The sequence below is a fragment of the Sinocyclocheilus anshuiensis genome, unplaced genomic scaffold (assembly GCF_001515605.1).
Source record: "Sinocyclocheilus anshuiensis isolate Anshui unplaced genomic scaffold, SAMN03320099.WGS_v1.1 scaffold371, whole genome shotgun sequence".
In the NCBI taxonomy this organism is placed as follows: domain Eukaryota; kingdom Metazoa; phylum Chordata; class Actinopteri; order Cypriniformes; family Cyprinidae; genus Sinocyclocheilus; species Sinocyclocheilus anshuiensis.
Genome location: NW_015549597.1, coordinates 1,014,178 through 1,028,808, shown reverse-complemented (window position 1 = coordinate 1,028,808; position 14,631 = coordinate 1,014,178). Strand labels below are relative to the sequence as shown.

Genomic DNA, 14,631 nt, shown 5'->3' with positions numbered 1-14,631 from the left:
TGTTTGATAAGAACATATTTAAGAGAATAATATTTTTATTCATTCATGTATTAATATGATCTGAGGGCTGCATTTAGCTGCTGTCTCCATCCAGGGTGTGCTTGTCAAACAGGTACTCCGCCATCCTGTTGTTGCCGGCATCCATCTTGGAAAGGTTGGTGATGTGGTCACCAAGCTTCTTGATGGCCTCAACCTGCTCATTCAGGTAGTGAGTCTCCAGGAAGTCACACAGCTGTTGGACAAGACGTCAGAAAAAAATGTTAGGATGCTAAATTCTCAGCACTGAATGAAACTGCTTTAAAGAGACATGTATATGCAGGCAGATTTAGCGTCTCAACTTCAACAATGAGGGTCACTCACATGAGGGTCTCCCTTCTCAGAGGCGACCTTATGCAGATCCAGCAGAGCCTGGTTGACGTTCTTCTCCAGCTGAAGAGCGCACTGCATAGCAATCAGTCCATTGCCCCACACATCTCGCTCAGGTTTCTGAAGAGAGACACAATCAGTGAGTAGTGAGCATGGCATAAGGTCATTCCATAAAAATTGGTCTAGAGTCAGATTTGCTTATGTTACAATGTTCAAAGTCAAAATACTTAATTCAAAACATTATTAAAGCACCTTGATGTCCTGAAGCACAATGCGTCCCCCCCTCTTGTTCTGGAACTCCATGATCTTCTCAGCATGCTCGCGCTCCTCCTCGCTGTTTTTCTTGAAGAACTTGGCAAAACCAGGAAGAGCGACATCATCCCGTTTGAAGTAGAAAGCCTGAACAAAATCAAAGAAGGGAATAAGAATGGCTGCAAAACTAACTCATCACAGAACAAGAATATGGCAAGCCGTTTTAGCTTAAATATACTCGTCGTAATTGCATTTTTACTAGTAACAATTCAATTAGAGAGCTCTACAATTAAATTCTTACTAGTAACAATGCCAATTAGAGAGCTCTCTAAATCTATTTTAACTAGTTATAAATACAATAAGAGAGCTCTCTAATTAGAGAGCTCTGCAATTGCATTTTTACTAGTAAGAACTGAATTAGAGGGGTCTCTAATTCGGTTCTTACTAGTAACAATTATGATTAGAGAGCTCTCTAATTCAATTAGAGATCTCTGCAATTGCATTGTTACTAGTAATAATTAAATTAGAGAGCTCTTCAATTCAATTCTTACTAGTAAGAATTACAATTACAGAGCTCTTTAATGCAATTTTTACTAGTAACAATTGAATTTGAGAGCTCTCTAATTGCCATTGTTACTAGTAAGAATTTAATTGTAGAGCTCTCTAACTGAATTGTTACTAGTAAAAATGCAATTACGACGAGTAACACTGGGATTATTTTAAGATAAAACGGCTTGCCATACAAGAATGCAGGTCAGCAGTCACCCCTAACAACTGTAAACAGCCTTGGATGGTCCCATAACACTGATGCATAGCTACTGCTAATGGCATTTGCGCTATTTAGCCTATAAGGGTTTTATAAAATATTTATACAATTTTCTTGTTTTTATTTTCTAGAACATTGTTTAATCGAACGTTTGATAGAAGCGAATACGTTTTGTCAAGAATGGACAAATAATCGATAGAGAAACATGTCGTGAAACGATTTAGCAAAGTGATAAAAACCAATAAGCAACACTTGCCATGGAGGTGTAGGTGTATCCAGCGTAAAGCTCCAAGTTGATCATCTTGTTGATCAAAGCCTCGCAGTCGCGGTCGTAGTTCTGGCGAATCTGAGAAGTCTCCATTTCGGCGGCTTTATTATCAAAATGTTAGTACAAAATAAATACGAAATTTAAATAGGCTTAAATAATTTCCGGCGAGATCGAAGTTCCGCTCAATCACTGTTGAAGCAAGAACCTCTTCAGATCTTCCTGAAGCTGCGAGTGAAATGAAGGTGCGCGTTCATCTTATATACGATCAGCGAATGACGCGTCAGTGAAACTAAAAACCAGCCAATCAAAGAAGGAGCTGAGTAACTAGGTGACTAGACTTTCCGCTGTGGTAGGTTAGATAACGAAGACAAGATCAAGTTTAATGAATAGTTTTTTAGTCTTTTCCGTTTTCATTATTAATAGCATAGTATGTCCAACAGGTTCACAGTCACAATTACAAGCATGTTTTGCACTCTGAAATGTAACTACTTTTTAAACATGAAGTGTTCATATATATATAAAATAAGATGTTAATTTGTGAAGCCTCTGGACAACCAAAATATGTATTACTGCAGGACTGGTTATATATATATATATATATATATATATAATATATACACACAGTATATATTCATATAGGCTATAGCCTATTCATATATTAATCCTTTCTCTAAACTACATGCCAGTCACAGGCATAATTGGATTTTGCATATAGGCTAAATAAACTAATTACCATTAGCTATACAGTACAAACGACTGTTAATGCACATACATAAACATTAGAAAAAAATCACAGCATTATCAAGCATAGGCTGCTAGAGGTAATTTCTGATCACTGATTGTCATTCACCAGTCATCTTTCAGTAACACCGCATAAAATACAGTTAGTTTCAGTATTTTATTGATACATATTGTTTTATTGTAATATACTGTATAATGTGTTATTTAGAACAACTAGAACAGCTAGAACAACTAGGCCAATTCATTTCCCAGGAGTAATTTTCTTATTTTTTCATGGATGGAAAACGAAAAGTTCCAGGTTGTGTGTAGGAAGCTGGTAACACTATATTCATAGGAGCCTGTGTATAATATGGCAAATATCATGGGACAATCCTGCAATAAAGGCTACTATTCCACAATGGATTTTATGCCTTTTTCCTCTTTGTAACCATCTTTAGATACCTGACACCTGACTGATCAGAAAAGTACAGTGAAGAGAGGTCACAATTACGAAGCAGTTTTGTAGCTTCCAGAAATTGCCAATGAAAGCTCACTCTGTGTCAGCAGCAACAACCACCAACTCCCAAGAGCTGACATGGAGCTGCGTCTCTGTGATTCAGCATTTTATCTCTCATGGAAGATGCGTGTATTTGTAACCTGATCAGCTTGCTACAGTAGGTTACACATGTCAAACCATCAGACTGTTATAGTAAACCATATTATGTTTAATTTGAAACAGTTTTTTCTTGTCTGTTTGGGTCTATCGTTACAAATATTTCCAATTTTATAAATTATTAGTAGCCTTTACAATAGGATAGGCTTAATTCATCTAAATTAAGCTTTTTAAGGAGGTTATTTGAAAAGTCAGTGAGTGTAGCTTTAGGATACCAGTCGGAAGTGCTATTGCAATATAAGAAACAAGACCATTACATGCTACTCTATTTGTGAGCTCTTAGAAACTATTGTTTTTCTGCTCACTGAAGAACTTGCACTATTGATAGTTTTACTGAATCCTCTTTTGCTTGTGCTGCTTGTAATCAAGTGACCTTAATTTTACAATGTTCTTCAGTGATTGTTCAGTCAATGTAACATTTCCTGAGTGCTGCGCACATTGATAAACAATGCTGGATGTCCCTTTGTGCACACTAGTGCTGTGGTGAACAACAGAAATACTGTAATACTGGTGATAATGAAACTTATAAACACAACCCGATGTTATTATTTTTATATTTTTTGAAGGTTTTAGCCTGAAAAACGATGTGCCAGGACCGTATCAACTGCACACTCGCTGAAGCAGAGTTGAGCCTGCCAGTACCTGGATGGTTGACATCCTTATAGGGAAACTGAGATCACTGTTGGAAGAGGTATTAATGAGGCCAGTACAGGAGCACATCCTCTGGTCTTTTTGTGTCCTGATGCCCCAGTGCATTATAATGTTGATAACACTTCCTGTCCTTTGTAAAAAGGACTTTCTGTGGTCAGTATAAACCCTATAGGGTCTCTCTCAGAAAGACTATAGATGTAACCCTATAGGCCCAATAATCCTCATATGTGAAATGACTGTATATCACACTTGTCTCTCCACAGAATGATAGTGTCTGTCACATCATATTGATTGCAGTTTTTTGAATTCCACGTATTGTAAACAGATTTTAAAGGAATCGTTCACCCAAAAGTGCAAAATCTGTCATTACTTACTGATCCTTATGTCATTCCAGACCTGACTGTTCTTCACTTTCTTCTATGGAACACAAAAGAAGATAATTTTTGACTATACAGTTAAAGTTAATGGGGTCCAGTGTTGTTTGTCCCACGGCATTCTCAAAATATCTTGTGTTCCTTAACATTACTTGAAGTAAATCTAACATTGTATTATTTTTAGATGTACAGTGGGTACGGAAAGTATTCAGACCGTCAACGATTCTGTGTTTTTCTGTCAATATGGGGTGCTGTGTGTACATTAATGAGGAAAAAAAATGTACTTAAATGATTTTAGCAAATGGCTGCAATATAACAAAGAGTGAAAAATTGAAGGGGGTCTGAATACTTTCCGTACCCACTGTATCTTATGCTAATAGCATGGGTCAGAAACATAAGATCAGCATCAAAATATAGCTCTCGATTTAATCTGATCATAATGATTACAAAACAAAAGTATTTATTCTTTGAGAGCTAGACTATAAGGGTCAGATTACTTTTTTTTTTTTTATCAGGATTCTCATTCCTGATAAGAGTGTTCCAGAACTAAAAACCAGCCAATCAAAGAACAAGCTGAGTAACGAGGTGATGAAATGCTGTCTCAGAATGTTTTTTTTCTTTTTCCATAATGAATATCAAATTAATTCTAATAGATTTGTTTCAAACCAGAAATATAAGAATTAGCTTAGAATTAGCTCTATAATATAGTATGATGAATGAATGGCTGAATGTATAAGGAATCATCAGATCACACAGTCTTGATACAATCAAGATAGACGCTACTGTAATTGGAAAACAGCTTATTGATATGTATTGTCCAGTGTGCTTATAAATAATAAATAAATAGCACAGATGTGAATACTGAGCTATAGGATCCCTCACTGTACTTGATGGCCCTGATGAGCTAAAAGTGCAAATTAAGACCACATCATTATCAGGCCTACTGTGTTGCTTTGATTCTATGGGTTTTAAAATCTGGTGTCAATAGACTAAACAAATTTAGACAAATGATAAACAACAAATTTAGATGATAAATGAACTTTTCCAGTAAATCAAACTGCTTATGTTACATAGATAGATACCTCTATCATCTCTGGACACACAAATACACAAGCAGATAATTATTCATTTCTTTATTGGTTCTTTACTGAAAGGAAGTTATCAAGTGTTAAAAGTGTTTATTTGCTAGCACTAACATAGCAATAACACAACTGTTAATACTCCATGAATTTCACAGGAAAAGCATTTTACTGTGAAATATGTGTCATTTAACAAAATATAGTATTCAGCTCATATAGCGGAAACCCTCTATATTCATATATTATATAGAAGAAACCCTAGTATCACATATTATAGGAGCCTGTGTATACTAAGGCAAATATCACAAGACAAACATGATGTAATTTCACTGTGGAAATAAGGTCATTTTCCTCTTGATAACTGCCTTTAGAAACAAGAGTTATCAGTCAAGTGTGTATCAAAGTCTTCTTCAGGAGGGACAAAACATGTTGACTAAGCAGTGTTGTACTAGACGTTGCCCGTGAAAGCGCTTTCTGTCGGCTGCAACAACTGCAAACTCCCAAGAGCTGACATATGGCGCTGCGCCTCTGTGACTCAGCATTTTCTCTCTCTCATCATGGAAGATGCAAGTACGTTTGTAACCTGATCACCTTGCCAGGATAGGTGTGAAGCCATCAAATTAGTCTAAACCATATTCTTTCTGTCTCTAATCATAATTCATATATGTTTCCAAATATTAAACACATGAAGCAACACTTCATTTCAAAACTGACTTACACCATCAAAAGCATGACAGAAACTAGAAATGTAACTGTTGTAATGCATTCACTTTGAGTTCCACTTAATATATCTACATCTTGTTTTTATTTCTTGTTTACACCAAACATGTTAGGGTGTAATTATTTGTATATTTAAAGCTTTGAATAACTTTAATATTTTCCTTGTTAATTGACATTTATTACAATATGCAACCTAAATGTTGTACATGTGGCTTTTTACTTGGGCCATTACCTTCAAAAGTACACATTTGTACCTTAAAAGGTGACCACAGACCAGGTCTCACCATTTTAAATATAACAACAAGTGAATCCAGTCAAAAATGTTTATTCATCAAATTCACCATGTTAAAACCAATTAGTGCACATTCAACAGAAAAGCATTGGCTTGGCTATAACAACTTGAGTAATAAAGAGAGCAAAACTGAATTGTCTAATGGTGACATTATGGAACTTAAAAATGTTCAACTTATCAAACTTTAACATTTTAAACAAGAGCTGTGATAAGAATATCTTGCTTGATATATGGCTGGAGGCTTTGCAACATGCATATGATCTGAGGGCTGCATTTATCTGCTGTCTCCATCCAGGGTGTGCTTGTCAAACAGGTACTCCGCCATCCTGTTGTTGCCAGCATCCATCTTGGAAAGGTTGGTGATGTGGTCACCAAGCTTCTTGATGGCCTCAACCTGCTCATTCAGGTAGTGAGTCTCCAGGAAGTCACACAGCTGTTGGACAAAACGTCAGAATTTTTTTTTACGAAAATACCCAAACTAGATGACACTGCTTAACAGACTCATGTATTTAAAGTCACTGACTAATCACCACCATTGACCTCTACTGGCTACTTCAAAAAAATCAACTTAATTTAACCCATTAACTAATTTGCATATTTCTTTCTTGCTTTTTCATATGCAGATCTGGGGAAACATTATAACTCACATGAGGGTCTCCCTTCTCAGAGGCGACCTTATGCAGATCCAGCAGAGCCTGGTTGACATTCTTCTCCAGCTGAAGAGCGCACTGCATAGCAATCAGTCCATTGCCCCACACATCACGATCTGGCTTCTGAAGAGAGACACAAACATTAAGAGCAAGATCCCCTCTAATTCAACAGTCCCTTACAAATAGGTATAATGTCAGTTTATAACAATAACAATTGTATTAAAAAACAAAAACAAAACAGGGTTACAAGTTTTAGTTCAAAATACTATTAAAGCACCTTGATGTCCTGAAGCACAATGCATCCCCCCCTCTTGTTCTGGAACTCCATGAACTTCTCAGCATGCTCGCGCTCCTCCTCGCCGTTCTTCTTGAAGAACTTGGCAAAAGCAGCAAGAGCGACATCATCCCGTTTGAAGTAGTGAGCCTGAACAAAGCAAAATCAATAGATGAGAAATGGAGTACAACAAAAACCAGAGGAAGGCATGTTCTTTCTGTGTAAGCTAAAAATACAGCATTTTTTTTTACTTAGCTAAGTTATTCAAACATTTGTTTAAAAAAATAAGTACATAAACAATTAAGGATAGCATTGTGGGTGCTGACCTAAGACTTGCTTCTCTGTCCTTGACCCAATAACAAAGTGGTTTGTGAGGCAAGATAATTTAAGAAACCAACATAAAAAAGAACATATTTCTACAGGTGTAATATCCTGACCTGATACTTTTTATTTTATTTTTTATGCATTATATAAAAAAGGATTTAATTGAAGGAGAGAAAACTTGTCACCATACAACAAAAGATATGTCTTGTAAAAGTGAGAATAGAAGAAATGTATAGACACATACCATTGAAGTGTAAATGTAGGAAGCGTAAAGCTCCAAGTTGATCATCTTGTTGATCAAAGCCTCGCAGTCGCGGTCGTAGTTCTGGCGAATCTGAGAAGTCTCCATTTCGGCTGGTTTTATTAGCCTATCAAAATTGATACAGAATAAATAAGAAATTTAAATAGGCTTAAATAATTTCCGGCGAGATCGGAGTTCCGTTCAATCACTGTTGAAGCAAGAACCTCTTCAGATCTTCCCGAAGCTGCGAGTGAAATGAAGGTGCGCGTTCATCTTATATACGATCAGCGAATGATGCGTCAGTGAAACTAAAAACCAGCCAATCAAAGAACGAAGCTCGGTGAGGAAGCGACAAGACAGTCCACTGTGTTATTTTCTGAGATAACATGCCATATCAACTATCATGAACGTGTCTTTTTTCCTTCTTCATGATTCAAGGAAAACTGAATCGACGAAAACATAACTGAATGAATTAAATGATATCATGATCTGTAGCCCAAAACTAGAACCTCAAAAACATATGCTTACATTAATTAAACCTTTATGTACACTAAATTCATATTCAGACAAATTCACTATTGAAAACAATACATTTAATTCTAAACTTTGTCAAGTAGGTTATGATAGTTTTACAGTAATACATTTTAAAATAAAACAATTGAATATGTGATGTAACATGTTGCTCACTTCTGATGACACAACTGTACCACTTTGTATTTTCACAACAAATATAGGCCTAGTCTATATCCAGACACACCTATTCTCAACCTATTCTCTGTTTGACTGTTTTTACCCTGTTATATGTGGTCTGTTTAGTGGTAAGTGCTATGTACAAGCCATTGAACCATTCTGTCTCGTGGTTTGTGGCATGGCATTAGGTTAGGCCTGGTTCCAGCAGTGGTGGATGAAGTACACAAATCAAGTACTTGAGTAAAAGTACAGATACATATAATAAAATATTACTCCAGTAAAAGTAAAAGTACTCCTTTTTCAATTTTACTCGAGTGAAAGTGCAAAAGTACTCAACTTGTTACGTACTTAAGTAAAAAATACTGATTTATTTTGCAATTTTATATAGGCTACTTAATTTAAAAAGAATCAGTTCGTTCTTGAATCAGACACCGCTTCTGCGTGTCAGAGCACGTGATATATTATAAGGAGTAACGATATGTTTTATGAAATGTAGTGAAGTCAAAAGTACGATCTTATGCTTTGGAATGTAGTGAAGTAAAAGTAAAAGTTACTCAAAATAAAACGACTCCAGTAAAGTACAGATACTTGAAAAATGTACTTAAGTCAGTAACGAATTAAAACTACTCCGTTACTGTCCACCACTGGGTTCCAGCTCATATATGACCAATAGGGCAATAGGGTCAAGAGTGGGCTAAGATCAGGAAAATATTATATCATACATATTCTTCTTTAGTTAGATATCTGCTCCTTACATTTCAATGTATATGGACTAAATGATATCATTAGTGTTATTATAAACACTACTCTTACAGGGTTTTTTTTGACGTTAACTAAGTTATTCAAACATTTGTTTAAAAAATATGTACATAAACAAACAATTAAGGATAGCTTTGTGTGGCTGACCTAAGACTTGCTCCTCTGTCCTTGACCTACTTGTAACAAAGTGGTTTGTGAGGCAAGATAATATAAGAAACCAACATTTAAAAAACACTGCTGGAGACAACAACAATCAAACTGGACCTTTCATTGAAACCCTTATAGTTACAGAGCTACAGCCCTTGTGACAACTTCTCTATGTGACAACTAGCCCTGGCGTACCCTAATGCATTCAGTCAGGTGACAATGACGAAGCATTTTTGTGCCAGAACATGCACCCTAAGTATGTGTCAGCAACAAGTGAACATACCAGACAATGAGCTGTGTCCAGAGGAATATGTGAGTACAAACAAAGCAAATTTTGTTTCCCCCCCAGGGACCAACAATGACCTGCTGCAGGTGGAATCAGCCATTAGTCTCCCCAAGCTCAGGGGTCAAGGTTGATGGTTGACTTTGAAAAGCTAAAAATGGATTTATATTTGTTTGCCCTGTCTGTTTAATATAGTTTAACTAAATGTTAGACTTTGAATGTGTTTTGTTTGAAACAAATTGTAAGGCATCACAGAGAAAGCAGACCCATAATTCATTGTGACAAGATATACCTCTTAAGGCTGACCAAGAATATTGTTTCTAATCCCAGTCATGTGTTGTATAATGTATTTGTGCTTCTACCATCTAATTGTCGATACAAAGTCCAAAGATTTAATTGAGTGAAACTAAACTATTCCTTTGTACATCAGGCTGTCCTAGAACTGAATAAGGTATACATGTAACATGAAAACTCCAAGAATTAGAGTGCAACAGCACAAAGAGTGTGCAACAACATACTGTTATGCAAGAAAATGTTCAGATTTTGTCTGACAATAAAATTTATATCATTACACATAAAATATAAATCCAGGATGGTGGTCTAACCAAGAGAAACTTTGTCTATATTTAAATGCTTTGGACACTGCCTGCTGTATACTAGGCAGTATGTAGCAAGGCAGTTCACTAGGTTTTGGAACAGAGCTTTTTGGCTTCCATAGTGGTTCAGAAAAAAAGGATTCTGACACAGAGGATTGTGCTTTGTTGTGACTGAAATACCATTTTGTAGTATGCTGGTCTGTATTGCATCATTATTGTTTTCTATGAAAAATTGAAAAAGGGTCACTTTACATTTCATGGCATGTTTTGGCAAGAATAGCGCAGACTTTATGTTCATAGTCAAAAGTGTAGTTCCACAAGACTTATATTAATGTGAACACTGGGGTAATTCGTTTGCTTTTATTTCTGCATCATCCACCATGTAGGTTTAATAAAAATTCGGAATAGGTTTATATAGCATCACTACACATTGATAAAAAGCAATTCCTGCTGGTTGAATTATAAAACTAGAACAGTACAATCCCACAATTTTAAATAAAAAGACAAGTCAATCCAGACCAAAATATTTATTAATCAAATTCACTAGTTTAAAATAAGTGTGCTTTCAACAGCAAAACACTGGCTTGAGCGTCAATGGAACTGAAACCAGCAAATCAAAACATGAGTAACGAAGCTCCATTCAGCTGTGACAGCAAAGACACGCTCAAGTTTCATGAGTCTTTTTTTACCTTTTCATCATTAATGGTAAACTGATTCCAAAACAATCAGAACTCAAATCATTAAATTCAGTGGAGTTGAAGATGCAACCTATCAAAGAATATACAAATTCAAAAATACTTTATGCGACCAACACTAGGAATTATTGAGACAACAACACATGAGAGAGTCCTATGTCTCACGTATTTTGACACCATGGCATCTCTTTTGCATCATGTGTCAGGAATATGGACCTGTTTTGTTGTGTTTTACCTCCCCATGTGCTCCGTGACCCAGTTTCTCCCATGCTTGATTGTGTTCATGTCATCCAGGTGTAGCATCTGGACCAATCAGACACACCATTTTTAATTTGATTTAACAAATCAATTATTCATTAGAGTAACAAACATTCACAGACCCCTCACCCAATAAACATACTGGGTGCCAGGATGTCTGAGAAACGACACCAGGCCCCTGGTCACCATGGCATCCATGACACCTTTGCTAGACCAGATAAACTTTACGACCTAATGGCATGTTGAGAGTTCTCCCTCTCACTACATTTTCCATAGGAAAGACACATAATGCACAGCAAAATGGACTCTTCTCTAATTAATTCATAGGAAAACCTTTCTATGAATGAACACACATCTCCTCAGGACATTGTGTATACCATTACTGTTCTTGTATATTGTATTTTGAATTGTATACTGTTTTGTATGTGTGTTATGATAGATCACTAGTTAATATAGCCCCACCGATACCATGTTTGGTCTCTTTAAATTTGTTTTCTGATGATCTAAATGAGCATTTATATTATATGTGGGTACATAGGCAATATATTAGTGTTCTAAGAATCTTTAGTAATTTTGATTCGAGTTCCATATGCAAATGACCATGCTCTCACACAAAGGGAGAAATTCCGCTTGGAATTTCTGCCTTTCTCATTGGACAAGCCCATCCTGAGAGGCGTGAATCTTCTCAGACCTTAAAAATGCTCACGCACAGTTCCGGCCATGTTGTTGTTGTTCTTCTTCTGCTAAGTCTTCAGCTAAAACCTTCTGATTGCTGCCCGTGTAGAGAGCTTGAGCCGGTGCAGGTGTGCCCGGTGGGCTCCAACACATAGCCGGTCAGTCTGCGGTTCTGTTAGATACGGAGAAGATGAGGATGTGAGCTAGCACCCCTCTAAGGACACCCTAAGTCTGCACCAGGCCTCGGGCCTTAACTTTCCATTCACCAAAGATCGTAGGATCTCAGCTGATGTCTCTCTTAGGTCTTTTTCACTTTCCACTGGGCAGAAACTCCCAATCACCATCGAGTCAGAACATCTTTGGAGTTCATCACTCTTCAAACCCGGAAGAAGGTGATCGCGACTCCTACACCACCGAACCTCCAAACCATCAAGACTTTCATCCGAGACTGCATCTGTACGCTCGTTCCAGGCCAAGGCAATGCAAGTATCATACATTTAACTAAACGAAACAGAGGTTTAGTATAAGCTGTTCTAAAACGACCCCGTTCTAAAATGGCGCTGATGGTTTTACTCAGGTGGTTAACTGACTCTTTTCATAGCTTCATTCTCTGGTTTTTCTTGATGGCTTCATCCATCAAGCCTCATTGGCCCTTTCCCATGTATGAGTGATTGTTTGTGTGTTTGTTAGACTAGTTTGTTTTAGTGTTTAGTTAATAAAACTCTTGTGCACAAATTACATGAGTTTCTGATTCTGCCTTGCAAATTAATTGTCCCTTTACGATTTTGATCCTTACTACATGCTCTAATGCATTAATACTGTATGAAAGTATTTTCTGTAGCCACGGAAATATCCTTCCTAGAGTTGATATGAACTTACACTGAATGTTCGCTGGACGAACAGATTGGTTGATGGCAATTTAATTCTGCTACAGTTACTACTGGCAACTGATATAAATAATTGTAATTAATCATGATTAACTGTAATTATTTATATACATTTCCCTTTTGAGCTAATTTGCTACACAGGTGTGTCTTGTAATTACCCTCGTTACCCCATGTATTTAAGTCCCAGTCTGTGCGTTCTGTCTTTGTCGGGTCTAACATTGTGATGTACGTGTGTCTTCTCCCGTTCCTGGTTTGGATTGCCCCTTGTGTGGATTCATTAAAGACTGTTTATTCTAATCTACGTCTCCGTCGTTCACTCCGACACAGTGCATGACAGAAGACCCGACCTGAAAAGAAGTTTAATTGCGTGTTCCCCTCCGTTTGTTTTCCGTGGGTTTTTTTTCTTTCTTTTCTTTTCCTGTTTTCCCCATGGATCCCTTCGACCCCTTATCCCGTCCTGAATACCTCCTCCTCCTGCTGGAGCAGGGGGAAAGATCACTCGAGGGCCATACCAGACTGTTCCTGGCCATTGCTTCGCTTACCAGCTACCCGGACGACGCGCTCTGCGCGTTCTATGGCAGAAGCCTGAACCCCGCGTGCAGAGCGCCGTCGTCCGAAGATGGCCCTTGAGCGGATTTCGCCGCCTTTGTGGAGTGGATACTGATGATGATCTTGCCAGTTCCACTCCTGACCCAGAGCCCAGCCCACCATCACCCCGCTGCGCAGAGCTTAAGCCCGAGCCCACCGATGACGGAGAGCCCATGCCCGCCGCGACCGACGAGCCATCGCCGTAAGGAGCAACAGAGCTGAGGATCACCGCGGAGCCGGAGCTGCTGATGACATCAGTCCAGGTGAGAGAGCCGGCTACAATGCCTGCCACGAGGGAGAATGCTGTGGACAGCGAGAGCGCGGAGAGGAGCTCCGCCCCCTGCACCATGGCTGAGGGTGAGCTTAATGTGGATCTGGGACTGCTGGACTTAGAAGGAAAGGTTTTGGATGTATTTGCTGACCTGCCCCTTCTCCTCCCTCCTTCGTCGGAGCCCTCTGTCAGTCCTGCCCCCACGTCTAGCCCAGAGAGGGCTGTTATTCCCATGTCTGGCCCGCCAGCCGATTCACTCCCAAGCCCTATGATGACAGCAGCTATCTCCTTCACCTCAGCCCAAAAGAGGAGAATGAAGAGGAAAAGACTGTTGGCTCTAGCCCCTGACCAGAGTCGAGAGATGGCTCTAGCCCCTGACCAGAGTCGAGAGATGGCTCGAGCCCCTGATCAGAGTCGAGAGATGGCTCAAGCCCCTGATCAGAGTCGAGAGATGGCTCTAGCCCCTGACCAGAGTCGAGAGAGGGCTTCTGTTCCCGAGTTCGGCCCAGAGAGGGCTTCTGTTCCCACATCCAGCCCAGAGAGAGCTGCGGTTCCTGCGTCCGGCCCAGGGAGGGCCTCAGATCCCGAGTCTAGTCCAGAGAGGACTCCTGTTTCCACGTCCAGCCCAGAAAGAGACTCTGTTCCCGAACTCAGCCAAGCGAGGGCTCCTGTTAACAAATTTGGCCCAGAGAGGGCTTCCGTTCCCAAGGTCGGCCCAGAGAGGGCTTCCGCTCCCAAGATTGGCCTGGAGAGGACTTTTGTTCCTGAATTAGGCCCAGAGAGGGCTCCCGTCCCTGAGTCCAACACAGAGAGGGCTTCGGTTCCCAAGTTCGGCACAGAGAGGGCTTCTGTTCCTGAATTAGGCCCAGAGAGGGCTCCTGATTCCTGAGTTTGGCCCGGAGAGGGCTTCTGTTTCTGAGTTTAGCCCAGAGAGAGCTCCTGTTCCTGAATTAGGCCCAGAGAGGGCTCCTGTTCCTGAGTTTGGCCCAGAGAGGGCTCCCGTTCCCGAGTCCAGTCCCGAGAGGGCTCGTGTCCCCGAGTCCAACACAGAGAGGGCTTCAGTTCCCAAGTTTGGCCCAGGGAGGGCGTTTGCTCCTGATTACAGTCCTGAGAGCCCGGAGGCTCAAAAATA

The 14,631-nt window shown here is 39.2% G+C and overlaps 2 protein-coding genes across 2 annotated transcripts in view; both read right to left on the bottom strand.

Annotated features, from left to right (window-relative positions):
• Window positions 1-59: 59 nt before the first annotated feature.
• The window catches only part of LOC107658478 (ferritin, middle subunit-like), a 23,958-nt gene continuing 9,386 nt past the window's right edge, over window positions 60-14,631 (bottom strand). The window contains exons 2-5 of the mRNA XM_016447042.1: window positions 1,641-1,753; window positions 619-765; window positions 361-486; window positions 60-232 (exon numbers count right to left, since the gene is read on the bottom strand). Of these exons, the coding sequence (XP_016302528.1) occupies window positions 74-232; window positions 361-486; window positions 619-765; window positions 1,641-1,745 (537 nt within the window). The 5' untranslated portion in view covers window positions 1,746-1,753 and the 3' untranslated portion in view covers window positions 60-73. The remainder of the gene's footprint in view (window positions 233-360; window positions 487-618; window positions 766-1,640; window positions 1,754-14,631) is intronic.
• LOC107658479 (ferritin, middle subunit-like) lies at window positions 6,422-7,893 on the bottom strand. The gene is made up of 4 exons (XM_016447043.1): window positions 7,654-7,893; window positions 7,089-7,235; window positions 6,809-6,934; window positions 6,422-6,594 (listed from the first exon to the last, which is right to left on the bottom strand). Exons 1-4 carry the CDS (start codon window positions 7,756-7,758, stop codon window positions 6,436-6,438), a joined length of 537 nt encoding a protein of 178 aa, XP_016302529.1. The 5' UTR covers window positions 7,759-7,893; the 3' UTR covers window positions 6,422-6,435.

Bases quoted from the DNA above. Each gene is read 5' to 3' on its own strand.
- LOC107658479 (XM_016447043.1), bottom strand. From the start codon at position 7,758: ATGGAGACTTCTCAGATTCGCCAGAACTACGACCGCGACTGCGAGGCT. The intron at 7,236-7,653 runs GTATGTGTCTAT...TGCTTTGTTCAG, and splicing joins CCTACATTTACACTTCAATG to GCTCACTACTTCAAACGGGA. The intron at 6,595-6,808 runs GTGAGTTATAAT...TTTGTCCAACAG, and splicing joins CTGAGAAGGGAGACCCTCAT to CTGTGTGACTTCCTGGAGAC.